The 15,442-nt window shown below is 43.7% G+C and overlaps 1 protein-coding gene across 2 annotated transcripts in view; it reads right to left on the bottom strand.

The window, feature by feature from the left end:
* LOC116318841 (c-Maf inducing protein) overlaps positions 1–13,274 on the bottom strand; it is a 43,108-nt gene extending 29,834 nt beyond the window's left edge. The window contains exons 1-2 of one of the 2 annotated variants that reach the window (XM_031737995.2): positions 12,795–13,274; positions 12,285–12,631 (exon numbers count right to left, since the gene is read on the bottom strand). In XM_031737995.2, the coding sequence (XP_031593855.1) occupies positions 12,285–12,608 (324 nt within the window). In that variant the 5' untranslated portion in view covers positions 12,609–12,631; positions 12,795–13,274. Of the gene's footprint in view, positions 1–12,284 lie in introns of both variants that reach the window. The other variant, XM_031737994.2, reaches the window with a different exon arrangement.
* Between the last annotated feature and the right edge of the window lie 2,168 nt (positions 13,275–15,442).

Genomic DNA, 15,442 nt, shown 5'->3' with positions numbered 1-15,442 from the left:
GAAATGAGGAACCCATCCAGAGAAGAGTTAATGCGGGACAGTGCATGTGGGGAGACAGTGTGTGCACACAGCAGCACGAAACTCACTGAAGGTGTTAATATTTGCATGTGTAGCTTAACGCTGCACTTGATTAATGCAGCTCGCAGTGTTGCAGCAGAAAGAAGAGCAGAGCTTTGCATGTGCAGGACAGAGGACGGAGACAGAGGGACTTCCTGCTTCCAGCATCAAGACGAATCACATTTAACAAACATGACTGATTCAAGTCGTCGTAAAGCTTCATCATTTATGTTAATTCAGTTTTATTCATATAGCAACGAATCAAAGTATTACACTAAATATATATTTGCAGTCTTACAGGATTACATGATGATAGTTCATGGGAGAATTAATCAATATTATTATTATTGACTACTCATGAATAAATGCAGTTAAAGAGGAGCTGTCGGTGTAGCTGAACAGTGTGTTACAAAATAACATTAAAGTGCAGATAACGAGATAAATATAATTTCCCAAATATAAATATCTGGGAAATTAATTTAACATTTCAAAGTATTTGAACTCCTCTCAGTATACAATGTACAAAAATTATAAATTGCTAGTTTAAATAATTTCTAAGACCAAAAAGTCAAAGGAGGAATGTCAGTTTTCAAAAACAACTGCATAGAAAAGTTTTTACTGCCACATTTGTGCCCCTGAGGCTCGGCTAAAAGCACAATATGGGTGTAAACATTCTCCACAAACCACAAGTTTTCTTAGAAAAAGAGAGAAAAACGAGCACATTCTCTTCTTTTCCTTCAGTAATATTTAAGTTTACAAGAACAGGAACGGGTTAGTGTCACTTTAAGTTGGGAGTATATGTTTAGAAGTTTTACAAGTCGTTCATTTTAGGATGGGACAGCGACCAGAACATCATCTGTTGCCACATTTTCAAATACAACCAGATAAAAATAGATCCTGGAAAGCTGTTTCTGATTTATTCCTCACCCTCATTCCTGCACTAACAGTATGTGGAATGTGCTCAGCACACAAAGGATATGATTAGCCTTTAATTTGAAAACTAAAGCGGTATTAGGGAGTGTGTATTTAACACCAGCGAGACATCAGGATATACTGACCAAAAAGCAGCAACAACTAAACAAACAGCACAGTAATAATGGGTGCAGCGGTTCCTGGCAGCCTGCAACGCCGTGAGCGGCTCGACTCCAGGTCCAAACGGAACGTTAACCCAAACAAAACTGTAAATCACACTCGAGACGCTCACACGCACACACGCTGCTGTGACTGTGGAGCAAGGTTGCTGTGGAAAACAGGCCCGCCGTGAGCTGCTGTTATTCCCCGCCGCAGCAGGTCGACACTCAGTGTTGTGACACACAACAGACCTGAGCGCAAACATGCAGTTGCATCAGATAGTGTGAATCGGGAAGGGAAGCGTGGCTAAATATGCTTCTCCTGTTCAGGTATTTAATGGGAATACTGGAGCAGCAGAGCGAGCGATACATCGGGATGCAGATATGATCGCAGCACGGTTCACTGACAAGTTGTGCAGCAGGTAACGTGTAAGACCTGCTTAACAGCACACACAGCAGTCCTGCGACAAACTGCAAACTTTCTATCATTGCACCTCGTTACCTGCTGGATGTAGCAGCTATTCCTCAAACTAAAGAGTCTAAATACTTTTATATCCACCTTCTTCCGCCTATCCAAGTCAGGATCAGCTGGAGCCTATCCCAGCCGCCGTGGAGCAGGACGCAGGGTGCACTCTTGTACAGGGCCGCTTTTCAAATAATACCATCTGTATGAATGCACAGGGCTTCACGTGGCACTGAAACTGTCCTGTAGCGACTTTGATTTCTGGCTGAATGTCGGTGCTAAAGCTCTGAAACTGCAGCATCTTCAACCGTCACCCAGAGAGACTAATGACTTTGTTGCTGGTTACGTTGTGGAGGAGATGCTACAGTGATCTCTGTAAAGTCAATACACTGAGGTAAATGTGCAGCAGGCTACACACCCTATGAACAAAACCAACATGTGGATGCCAAACTCAGAGGGCTGTTTATCTTTGGCAGCGCAGAAGTGCTCTAATGACTTCTTTGTCTCTGCAGGTAAAGCAGCAGTGTAACCGAATCCCTTTTTATGGCTCTAATCTAACATGGCAAGTAATGTAATATCATTAATGACGACAACTTAAACACTGATCAAACACATTAGAATTCCAGCCTAACACTTATCTGTAAATATCCTAACACACAGGATTTGAAGCTTCTTTTATGACCTTTTAATGACATCTGAAGACGTGCAGACAAACTGAGGAGTAACGTCATTTCGTATATAAATACGCAGCGATTTAACATCTCAGCCTGACAGTCTGTTCTGAACCAACACTCAAATTCACTTCAGCCTTCAAGGTTTTTTTTTCTTCCTTTGGTTGTGTTTTTGTGTTTTAAGATTAGATTGCGATACTGCCCCTGACGTTAAGGCCATGGTTTCACATCTCATTGTGGTCTGGTGATGAATGAGCTCAAGACGTCACCGGCAAGAAGGCCAGACAATACATCAGGGGCATCGGTACTGACCCCCCCCACCCCTCTAAACAAAAAACCAACTGCTGAAGTCACTTCCTGAATAAAAGCAGTGTTGAAATGCATTCGTTCCTCCACTTTTTTGTTTAAATATATGATTTTTCAAATCAAGTTGCCATATATGGTTAAAGTGTAGCCAGTGATTTGTTTTTTTGACTCATCAGGTTTCAGGACTGATTTTTTTCTTATATGAATAAAAATCATATCAGTGCAGATTATTCAATAACAGGAAAATGCTTGGTTGAAGCTTTGTAATTAATGTATTATTAATTCAGAAATACGTACAGTACACAGCACCATCAATGCAACAAACACTACTGAGGTTTTCTTTTTCTTAGTCACTCATTTATTTCTGCTGAAGATGCTCCAAGACCACCCCGTGAACTACTTGATCCTGCGTATTCTAAGTATTTGGCGTTGACGGCACAATAACGGGATTTTTTGCCTCCTGCCATTCACAAATTAAAAGTAGGTTAAATAAATCTTGCATGCTACTTTAAATGTTTTCTAAATGTGCCGACTGCTGCGCGTCACGTTTTCCACATCTCTCGGTTGAAACTTTGAACCGAGGTCTGTAAATTTTGTCATTACACGGCGAGCGTGAGGCTCTGAATGGGCAGCTTTTTGTCACTCCAGCTGTTTACATTATGCTCCGCTGTGGATGTGAAGTAATGGCAGATGAGGTCAAAAGCCACCAATGAGAGGAGGGCAGTGTGTTCGTTTCAAAGGCGTCACGTGTGACGGCTGCGTCCCACACGGCACCGTAGGCCCAGTATTGTTTTCGTCAGCCTCATCTTTGCCAGCTCCTCCTCCACATCTGCAGACGACACTCATTGCTTCTATGACTTTGACACAAACTTGTTAATGAGGTCACATGACCTACAACTCGACGCACAAATGCTTGTTTGGTCGTCATTCTGTCTGCATACGTGCTTTTCTTACTGTTCTGGTTTCTGGAGCCAAAAACAACACAAAGAAGCAACAGCTGTTTAGAATGGAAAAAAGATTTTTTTCCTTTTCCTGGGCTTTTAACCAGACTTCTCACCATTCATTTTATCTGATGTCGGCTCCAAATAGCTAGGGTCACTGCTGACGGTAAAATACTGCAATCTTAATGCACTTGAGAGGTTTTTTTCCCCTCATTAAAAACACATGCTCATTTTTACATTACTCTTTTTTTTAATTTAGCCAGAGAACACTGTACGAGCGAAGTAAAGAGATGCACAGAGTAAGCTCAGAGGCAGTTTATTAATCAAAGAAATGACTGGCTTGTCTCTGGTTAGTCTATCAATCTGCTTATTGGTCCGTATCGATACATTTAGCTGTTTTACTGTCTTGTTTTATTAGATACAGCACAAGAAATCCGGGCTACAAAGCACAAACTCCGCATCAGCGCCTTCACACAAACAGCCCACGACCAGGGACGCACCAATACGTCGGCTGATTTATTTGCAGTTGTTTTCTTTCATCTCAGTGTGGGAGTCTTTACTGCATGCTGCTGTTATTTACCGTCACATTGAATCCACTTTTCCCTGCTGTTTCTATGTTCCACACACACGTGAAGCTGGAAACGGACGAACTAAGTTAAAAAACAACAAGTGCATTAACTCGCACGACGATTTAGGAGAGGATGAAGTCGATAAAAATGTCATCTGAACTTTTCTTTTTCAAATTTTGGGCGGTTCAGTCAAAAACTGCCGCAAATGAAAAGAAAAAACACTGCTGAGGTAGCAGAAACCGCTCCAAACTGCTGACTCTTTGGTGTTAGCCTCTTCAGTGCTACATTAGTCCGCAGTCACGCAGGCATCTGGTCCAGCCGCCACCCCCGTTGGAAAAATGCACATTCCCTAACCGGTTGGGGAGCGGTTGCTAGAGGTCGCTAGCAACCAGTGTTGCCAACTTAGCGACTTTTTTTTCTAAAAAGCGACTAGCGACAAATCTGGCGACTTTTGCTGTTGTTATTAGAGACTTATAGCGACTTTTGACGTGAAAGCAAATATCGCTCTTACACGCAACAAGCAGCGGGTGCTGCCGTGGGCACCTTGCCTGTGCCAAAGCGCTCACAGGCGGCAGATAGTCCTCAGGCAGCAGTCCCCCCCAGCTGCTATCAGAGTTCACCCCTACGCGTCCAAACTGCAAATGAATCATGCATTAGCGAAGCCACTGCTCCCGCGCTGATTGTAACGCAGGGCGGGAGCAGCAGTAAATGTACAGTTTTCTTTGTCTAAAATAAATCAATGCACTAAAATACATCATTCTAATCATTGCAAACTTAGAAATTGGATGTCCTTGCAGAGCCTTAACTCCATCTTGTACATCCGATTTTGACTAAAGCTGTTCTGGTGAGGTTTGCCATGTCCATTCTGATTGTTAATGTAGTTTGTTAACGACGTAATGGTTAAAAATAGTCTTCTTTCACTTACTTTTTATGGATCACAAGTTTTAAAACTACTTAAAAAGACACACAAAAAAAGTAACTCCACCAGAGTGCCTATTTTGGGTCACCAATTATGCAAATTAGGTGATGACGTCATTTAGCAACTTCTAGCAACTTTTAGGACAGCCAATAGCGATTTTCCTTACTGAGGAGTTGGCAACACTGCTAGCAACCGATGATGCTCCTCACGATGGTTTTGGCCACCAGCAGCTTTCGTGGTCTGGTTGTAAACTTGGGTAAACTACTCAAACAATGCTACGGTGAGAAGTGTGATGGAAACGTGTTAATGACAAACTTTGGCTGAGGAAAACTTGACTGAAAAGTTGACAACTCAGTGAGTTAACTTTAAGACAGCTGCTACACAAGCTATGCTAGTACGAAAAGAATAACAGTATAACATGAACAATCCATTAGCTCCTGCTTGCTATCTTGTGACACAGCTGTGCATCAGCCACTAAATCATGCAAACGATTAGACAATGCGCTGCTGTGTGACATCAGAGAAAGCTTAAAATGCAAACGGGGGGGGGGATGTAAATTTCATTTGAGGTGGAAAACAAAGTTTCACAGCGTTCGGCTACAGAAAAGCACTGTGTGCAACTTCCCACTGCCCGAGCTGACTACAGCTTCTTTTTTCCCCCCCAGCTGGCTTAAAAACAGCCCACAGTTTTCCTGAAAGACACGACTAAAAACAATGGAGAATAACTGCTGCTTGGCTGCAGTCTCCATTCCTTTTTTCCCCCTCCTGACAAACTCTGTCGTTTGGTTTTCTCTGTTTTCCTTCACTTTATCCATCACTCGCTGACACACATAACAAGGCAGAATAAGGGGAACGAGTCCAATTCCAATCCATTCTAAATATCATAAATCAATATGGCAGGGAGCACCATCATTCCGGACTCCAAGTCAGATCTTTGCCTAATGGCTGCATTGTTCAAACACAGACTGGGAGGATCCATTTTTTAAGTATGAACACATATGGTGGCCTGTCAGGGAGGTCTGCTCAGACCTGTTTGGGACTCTCTCGGCATTTTGTATTAACAGAACTGCAAAAACAAGATCCTTCAGCTTTTGGGAGCAAAACACGTGACCAGCTGATCTGGATGTATACTTTTATCCTCTACTCTCATGCACAAGCTTTCTTCACCACCTTCAGAGTAAAAGCTTCAGGATTGGCAGCGGTCACGTGGTTAGCAGCGTCACCGCACAGCAAAAAGGATCTGGGCCCAAAACTGCCGGCCAGCTGGAGGCCTTTCTCTGTGGAGTTAGCATGTCCCAGTGCCTCGGTGGCTTCTCTAAAAGTACTCCAGTTTCCTGCCACAGACCAAACACGGACTTCTTAGGTTAATCGACGATTCTAAATTGGACACAGCTGTGGATGCAAGCCAGGTGTAGAGCTTAAAGAGGGTAGAATATGTTGCTGCATGAAAAGGAGTGCAAAACTTTTAACTTTTAAAGGAAAAATCCAATTAAAAGTTCAGGATTTTCAGTCCTGCAGGTCAAGACTGCGACTGGATGTAATCAAATCTACCACTGCAGAAGCATCTCTGTGTGAAAACAGGGGCTCATTTAAAATGGTTCAAGATATCACTTTTGAGGCTAGAGCAGAGTTTCCTGTCTTTGTACAGCTCATAACCAATCAACTGCTGCTTAGACCTACTTTAGAGATGGTGGAGATAGGTGGCTTGGCGTTGAGGCCTGCTATATGAAGTTGAATGACGCATTATGCAACCACATCAGGAAGTCTAGCTGACTTTTCTATTTTTTTTTTTAAACTAGGGGAGTTCTAACAGCTGGGCTGAAACTAAAAGCATCAGTGATGTGACACTTTAAAAAACAATTTCTGTCCTGAAATCCTGTCTTAATCAGCAGCTAATTGTTTTCTAATTAGTGAAATGTAATCATGTGTACCTTTAAACTTTTACACTGTAAAATGGATCTGACTGCAGCAGAATAGGTCCTCTTTAGGAGTTTTGTGATTGGGCTTGCTTCACTCGTCACTATTTTGGTGGAGGTGAATCATTTATATTGTCAGTATAAAGCTGCAGCAGGTCCTAATACTTCTTTACTGTGAGCCTGACTCTGTTAGCATTTCACTAATAGCTGCTGAGCTGCATACCCACAGCTCCGTGCAGTGCAGTTGTGCCGTCAAGGATCAGTTTGATCTATATCTTCTTTAAAGATGCAGCTCTGCGCCGTTTCTTCTGCGCTCCCTCGAGTGTGAAACTTTCACGCCTCCCACTCGTCCCACACGTGACACTGCTGGACACCTCGGCGTGAAGGAGTTAGGTGTTACAACTCAAAGTTCATCCAAAGTGTAACACGTTCAGCAAGGTGACAATAACACACGGGCTCATCCACACAGTGACTGAGAACAACAGGCACGTGTTTTCATTAATATGAAACCTGTTTGTGCGACTTCAGATGCTCACACTTCAGGATTCGCCACACAGCAAATCACCTGAAACCACCTACAAGACTAGTTTTCTCTTAGAGAAACAGGACATCCCTCAGGTCTGCCTCTGTCATTTTGTTTGTTCCTCAGACACTTAAAATGACTAAAAACCATTTACAACATTTTTGGTCATCTTTTGCAGTCTTTTTGAGGCTGTGGTCATTTTTCATCTTTTACGGTCCTTTTTGGTCTTTTGTTGCGTGTTCATTTGTGTTCATTTTCCATCTTTTGTTGTTGTTTTTTCTCATTCCATCAAGGAGACATCATCTCCAATGCTCCGACTGAATCGGTCCAGCACAATGCTGAGAAAAAATAAAGTTCCATGTAACCAGTTTAGCTGTTCTAAAAGTGACATCGTGGGTCACACCAACCCACACCAAGATAGATCAGCGATGTTGCTTCTTGCTAAATATTTCACCTATGAGGACATGCGTGACTGATTTAAATGCCAAGTTCAACCTCACCATCTAAAATGAACCCAAAATAATCAGGTTCCTTTCATCTCTCGCCTTTTGTGAGCGAGACGTGATATAGGAAGTGCTTTCCTGCACTTTGCAGCCTTCTTACGTAAATGTGATGTAGGTTATGCTTCTGAGCACAGCCGTGGCAGGAAGGTCTGTCGAAGCAAGGAATGAAAAGTGAGTCACAACCCTCCCTCCTGCTACTCAGCGAGAGACAGAAAAAGCATTTAACAGATGAGTGAAAGCTTAAGCAACTGCAACTGTCTACACTGTACGCAGGAGAAGGATTTTAGAGAAATGGCCACCGCTTTAATTTAATTCAGGTGAAACCCTCTTGGCAGCGGCGCTCGGTTTCACAGAGCTTTTTGTCCTCACAATCATCTCGGTTATTTGCAGAGCGTGGGGATGTTGTTGGAGACGCAGAGTCGACGCTCTGTGGAAGCAGCCTCGCTGGAAGAGCACAGAGCAAATGGGTCAGCATTGTTCGTCGGCCCACATACCGGCTCCGCTCGATGCTGGGCACAAAAACTCCACTGAGGACGTGCACATTCACGCTCCCGGCCTGAATAAAACCCCGTTTGCTCAGATTTCAGCCTCTACGGGGGCAAAGAATAGGAGACGGCTCGCAGGCGCACCGCTGCTGCATGAGGATTTCTGAATAAACGCCACTCGTGACATAATTCAAAGCAGCATTAACGTCACACAGTAGATTTCCTGAAACGAAGCAGGCTAACAGACATTTTGTGATAAATGACACCACCTGGTATTTGCGGTATGGTAAGAAAATATGCAGTGCTGAGTGCAGGGCTGTTTGTTGCTGAGCGATTTACAGGATAACATATGAGACATCAGCCAATAAGCTTCTAATATGTCATATTAAAACAGATGACACAGCATGCACAGTCAGGAAGTTTGTCAGAACTGGATAAAAATGTCCAAAATGGACCGACTGCTAGTCTGCAGTTTTAAAAGATTCAATCAGAAAATTATTCTTTTTTTAATGCTTTTGAAAATAAAATAAAAAGATTGCATGAAAAGGTGGAGGCCTAACTTATACCTGCAGTTTGTTTTTTCATTCTCAGCTGCAACAGTTTCACGACTAGTGTTCACAAAGCATGAGGGTCACAGACAATGACAGTGATCCCTCAGTGTGGTTATTTTTAATCAGTATTCTGACACATATCCAGACCCACCCGAGCAGAGATGCCCAGACCTCCTCCAGCTCCTCTGGGGTGGACACTGAGGTGTTCCCAAGCCAGCCGAGGGACACCACTCCAGCGTGTCCCGGGTCTCCTCCCAGCTACACGTGCCCACAACACCTCACCTACGAGGCCTCCAGGAGGCATCTTAGTCTGATGCCTCTGCTGGATCCCTTCAATATGATAACGATACATGGACCGAACCCATTTATGCACATTCACATAGGCACTTCTTTTCTCCAAATAACTGATTACTGTCTAACATTCAGACTCCAATCAATGCATCAAGAGCAACTCAGGGTTCAGTTTCTTGCCCAGGGATACTTTGCCACGTACACTAGAGCAACCAAGGAATTGGCTCACCAAACCTGCGATTAGTAGATGACCTGCTTTACCTGCTGAACCACAGCCAGTCCACTATGGAGCACCTGAAAGGCCAAGCTCCTCACCCCATCTCTAAGGCTGAGCCCACACACCCTTCAGAAGAAGTTCATTATAAAGTCGTCTGGTCACTGTCCAGAGCTCAAAGACATCCTTATAGGTTTGTCATAAACTGGTCAGTAAAACCTTTTTAAACACTATTTTGTACTTTACGGACTGAAATACACATTTATAAAAAACTTTAAAGTTTTTTATTTTCAAATATTTTTTAATTTCAAGTGTTGTTTAAATGTCTTTGTTATCTTTAAATTAATATATACAAGATATTGGATAATATGTAAGAAATGAGGAAGTATTAGAATACAAACACAATACTTTGTTGAGATGAACGTCACACAGCCGTGCGGTCACACACATGCACAATTCTTCTTCATGTTTGTTGGAACTTTACATTTTGCAAAGCCAAAAACCAAAGAAATTTCCTGTAGTTTTGCAAGTATATAATATCGTTTGTTCACGATTTCTAAAGTGTAGTTTTTTATTTTTATGTTTCCCAGTTAGTTTTAGTTCACTTTCAATTAAAGATAATAACCTACCCACCTCCTCAAAATTAAATAAACAATTAAAAAAAATCATATGACACTGAGATAATAAATTTGTACCCCCCTCCAGCTATTAAATTATTGTTTATACAATGACTTCAAACTGCTAAAATTTTCTAAAGTTAACAGATTTTAAAGAAACATCCGCTGTGGCTTTACATCCAAAATACCAACAAAATATCAATTTAAGTTAAAATAATTCAAGTGGGGCCAATATAGCAGCGCTCTATCAGTGTCTGCATTTATAACAGCTGATAAATGAAAATGTAAAAATTAAAGAAGAGACGAGAGAAACACCCTTCAGTCATGTTCTAAGTGTTGATGTTACATTTTTTGCCCACCAGGGGGCACTCTGCAACTCCCCTGTCAGGAACAGAGGGAAATTTATGTGACAATAAAATTATTTTTTTAACTGCATTGTTCAAAATAACTTAATTACTGCTAAATATCTACAAATAAGAAACGTTAGGAAAATGTGTTTGCGATTTGTGTCTTGCAAAGAAAAAAAGAGGACAAGGTATCATTTTTTAAAATCTCCATACATCAGTATCATTCTTACAAATCTTGTATTTGGGGCTACAGTTAATAAATAATAATAATAATGATAATAATAATAATAATTACAATTTAAAAAAAACGGAATGTATTTTTGTGTAATCCCACTTTGAACCACAAGATGGCGCTGTGTATTTAACCCGGCACACCGTTAAGGACGTATTCATATTGGTGCCCTGGAAGGGGGCAACTCTGATGTTAACAGTAACGCAGTAACTTTGAATTAACTGCAATAATTGCCTTCTGCAGAGGCTAGTTACACGAATAACTACAGAGTCATTCGTCATTATCAAAATAGCTGCACGTTATGTTTCTATTAATCAGCTAGTTTCATGATACCTCACCCTGTACATGAAAACACTTGCATATAACCCCTGATTCCTCACACATATCTCACGGTGTCACGGACTTGCTGCGTTACACCCATGAGATAATGCATAAAGGCGACCAACAATCAGTGTAAGGCAAAGGTTGAGCTGCGACATATATATATATATATATCCATTTTCCCTGAAAGCTCTACGATTTCTCGAATGTGATATTTTACATGAATTCAGAAAGTCATCAACTATATCGGAAAGTCTTTTCTGAAATAATAACAGCTGCCAAGGTGTTGCACACTGCAGCAAGCAGTTCTGCAAACTCCTCCAGCGTGGGTGTGATAGGCAGACGTCCAAAGGGCCTTTAACAAGGTGTGCTGATAAAACATGCTTTGAGGAAAATGTCACGAGATAATAACAACAGAAGGGGGAAATCACAGGGTTTAATTGTTCTGCTAACAATTACAACTGATCCCTACTGACGCGGGTCCTGTTGCGGTTAATGCTGTAATTACAGTGTGCGATTCCTCCAGGCTCTTCAGCTCCTAAAATAATGGCCATGTTGTTTCTTTTGAAAGGGGGAAGCTGCTGGATTTCCTGCTTTATGTTTACTGGTTAAACAATCCCATTAGATCCCATCGAGGTCTGTTTTCATTGGCTCAATCAGCTGATTACCAGGACCTATAGGCCTGCACATCCGGAGAGGAAAGAGCCTCCATGTGATCACATGACCAAAGAGATGTCACCTCGTCAGAGCATCCTCTTTCTCTTGGCCTCCCTCTGACAGGCAGGAAGCAGCAGCGCTTTGTTTGGTCAGGTTGCTGGAGTAGACCTTCAGCTGGTTTCATGTTACACACCTAAAGCCTAAACCCCCCTCCCCCCACAGATGGCTTTTATTCCCACACATTAAGGGAAGAAGATCTTAGCTGTTAATATTTAAAACCCAGACGCAACAACCCCTCCCTGAGTCAAAGGACGAGCTCAAAGCGAGAGAGAGGCACCTGGGAAGCCGACAGGGTCGCCGGGAAGGTGAGGGGAAGTGATGGAGGCGTGGTGGGGAGGGGTTCCAGATTAGGAGCAGGAGGGAAAGCAGTGACAGGCTGCCTTCTTCCAACTGCGTCAACAGCAGACTGTGCGTAATCTGGGTGCGCGTTCAGACACGAAAAGGCAAACAGCAAAGCTGGAATGTGAAACGCAGCATATTATGAGGAAAGTGTGTGTGTGTGTGTGTGTGTGTGTGTGTGTGTGTGTGTGTGTGTGTGTGTGAGAGAGAGAGAGAGCCGGAAGGTTTTTTACCGTGGCCGAGGTCAGGCTGCTGTCCGCGAGCGTGAGGTGATGCGGCTCCCATCTCCTCAGGAACTTGGAGGTGAGGATCTTGCTGAGGAAGGTGCGGGGGTGTTTGACCACGCACACCTGGATGTCCCCCTCGTGGAGCAGCTTGTATCGCATCCCGCTGCTGCTGCAGTGATGCAGGGACCTCTTGCACGGCCCCGCGCCCAGCTTCGTGTTGTTATTGCTCTCCGACATGTCCGCCAGCAGAGGCTTGTTCTCCTCGCACTGGTAGAACTGATTGTTGTGCGGCTCGCTGCCTTCAACGCCGCCGCCGCTGGTGAAATCCATAGTTGTCTGTAATCCAACAGTTTCTGCTCTCAAGGAGGGGAGAGTGAGCGCGTCGCCACGACACGACAATCCGACATGAATATGTAAAAAACCAAAATAATAATAATAATAATAATGATAATAATAAAAATGAGGTCGTTCAGATCGAGCTTGGGGGTGGGGGGTGAGGGGGGGGGGGTTACCTACCTACCAACCAACCAACTGCTACAACACGACCTCGGTTACTGTAGACAGGCGCAGAAACGCCACCGATCAGTGTCTCAAGGCAGGAGATCCAGATGTGGGGAGATTTTCGTGACACACTGCAAATAATCCACCATTTTCCTCCCCGCACAATGCCCCATAAATTGTCTCCACGGTGCGCGTCTCGCCTCCCCCTCCACCACCGCCACCAACGAGCTACTCAATATGTTAGGGCCATGGCCTTATCCATTCCGTCCGCCCCGGCTCCAAACGCAATAATCCACAGCAAGAAACGTGCGGGATTCACGGGAAAACGGGACGAGTATCCAATGGCGGCGACCGTGGGCTCCTCCGTGGGATTTGTGGTCATTACAAGCTCACTGGCACGGTTTCCTTTTATTCAGTCTTTTCCCCCTATCTTGGTGTAAAGCAGCCAGCACTCTCCGGCAGCGCCGAGCCGATTGGTCCTCGCTCGTTCATGTGACACCGGACTGACGTCAATGGGGAGGTGAGCGGATGAGCCGTGTGTCTTTTGCGCTTGAGTGTCTGCCGAGGGCGCACGCTCGAGCTTCGCTCACCCTCCTCCCCCGTGCGCGCAGAAAAATGGAGGCGGGCGCAGCGACTTCAAGCGAATCCTTATTTTCTTTTTCCAGTTTTGAGGAAATTATGCAGCGTCGTCACTTTCCAGGGAAGAAAAAGACGATCGCTGACGGGCTGATGCGTGCAGGCGACGGGCAGTTTACACAGCTCCGAGCTGCCGATCGAAATCTGCGCCCACAGCCAGATTAGATACATCTGCCATTTGCAAAGGCAGACGTTAGTTCTTTGTGGCTCTCAGAGACAACTTTGTGAACAGAAATAACGACCAAAGGGAACGATAGATTTTTTTTAAGTAATACACATTATTTACATAAAATGAAGAAATTTATATTTACAGGCCTATATGTTGGATATCATTCGTTATAAATTGGCTGTTGTTATAAAATTTGTTATAAATTCAGAAACCAGATCGGACAGAAAAGTAAATGATCTCTGTAAGTGTATAGACTCAGCAGTTATGATAATATGACAACAGCTGGGAATGATTATTTGAAAGCAGAACATAAAACCTGAGAGCTTCACTGCATTATATTCCAGTATGTGTTGAACCTGAATCTTTTGCAAATATGAATTCAATTCAATTTTATTTATATAGCGCCAAATCACAACAGAAGTCGCCTCAAGGCGCTTTATGCAGAAAAGTTAAACATTTAAAACGTATGCAGGTAAATCGGAATCATGAAGACGCTGCTATGAAAGCTGCAACCACCAAACACCTGCAGAGGGTCAGACAAGTCCTGAAGAGTCAGCTGCATGGGAAGAACAAGATCTGGGCAATGAACACCTAAGCCCTGCCGGTGATCAGGTACCCTGCTGGGATAATAAGCTGACCAAAGGAGACAGACGCCACTGACACTGACATGGAGGGTTTGTCCCCAAAGCCAACACCCTGAGACTGTGTGCTAAGATGAAGGAAGGTGGCTGAGGACTAGTGAGTGTCAGAGCCGCTGTGCAGGAGGAAACAACAGATCCATGAGTACATCTGGAAGATGGCCACAATTGATAGTGTGCTTAGTGAATACCTCAGGCATCAGCAAGCTAAGAAAGGGGAGGGCCCTGCACAGCATATCTGGTAGAAGAAGTGGCTAAATTGGCAAATAATTGAGAAATACTACCAGTGGCTGAACAAAGTTGAACTGAAAGACGGCACAGAGGGGCAAATCATGGCAGCACAGGAACAAGGTCTGAGCACAAGATCCATAACATAAAATAAGTATACATAACAGCAGGGCTCAAGATGCTAGCAGGCAGAGCATACATGGAACGCCATGACATGGAATCATTCTCGAATGACCGAGCGGAGAAACTGGTGATGGCTAACCAACTGTACATAGTGGTGGTAGACAAGCAGAGGAAGATGGCTGTAGTGATAGATGTAGCGATACCAAATGACAGCAACATCAGGAAGAAGAAACACAAGAAGCTGGAGAAATACCAAGGGCTCAGAGAAGAGCTGGAAAAGATGTGGAGGGTGAAAGTAACAGTGGTCCCAGTGGTAATCGGAGCGCAGGAACAACATCCAAGATCTCTGTCCTAGGAACAGCTAAGATACTGCGCATTACCCTCAAGCTCCCAGGCCTCTGGTAGGACCCGAGCTTGAAGGATAAAAGACTGCCTGCAGGGGCGAGAGGGGAATTTCTATTTCTCAGCAGATGTAAGCTGAATGCTTTTCTGTGGCCCTCAGAGTCCCTGAACCGAAACCTCATCTAAAATCTGTGCATAGACTCAAACGGACACAGTAAAGCATGCAAGACAGACGAAGAGTCTCATCAGCAAGAATGTGACAAATCACCACAAAGGAGAACTGAAAAACCCAACTGCTACAAAAAGCATGTACATTTACATAGGTGCCATAACATCTGTCACATGTGCTGTGTGACTGACATTCAGGTTGACTGAATGCCAGTCTTTGGACGTTTGGACCTCATCCTGTGCTCGTGGAGCCTTATTCTGACAGTTTGGTCAGAAACCTGCATCCAAGTAGCCCACTCTAGGTCATTTTATAGGGCTGTGGCAGCAGTCTCGCTGCTCCTCCTCTCACAAAGGAGCAG

Source organism: Oreochromis aureus, linkage group 7 (genome assembly GCF_013358895.1).
Source record: "Oreochromis aureus strain Israel breed Guangdong linkage group 7, ZZ_aureus, whole genome shotgun sequence".
Taxonomy (NCBI): domain Eukaryota; kingdom Metazoa; phylum Chordata; class Actinopteri; order Cichliformes; family Cichlidae; genus Oreochromis; species Oreochromis aureus.
This window is presented reverse-complemented; position numbering and strand designations above follow the sequence as displayed.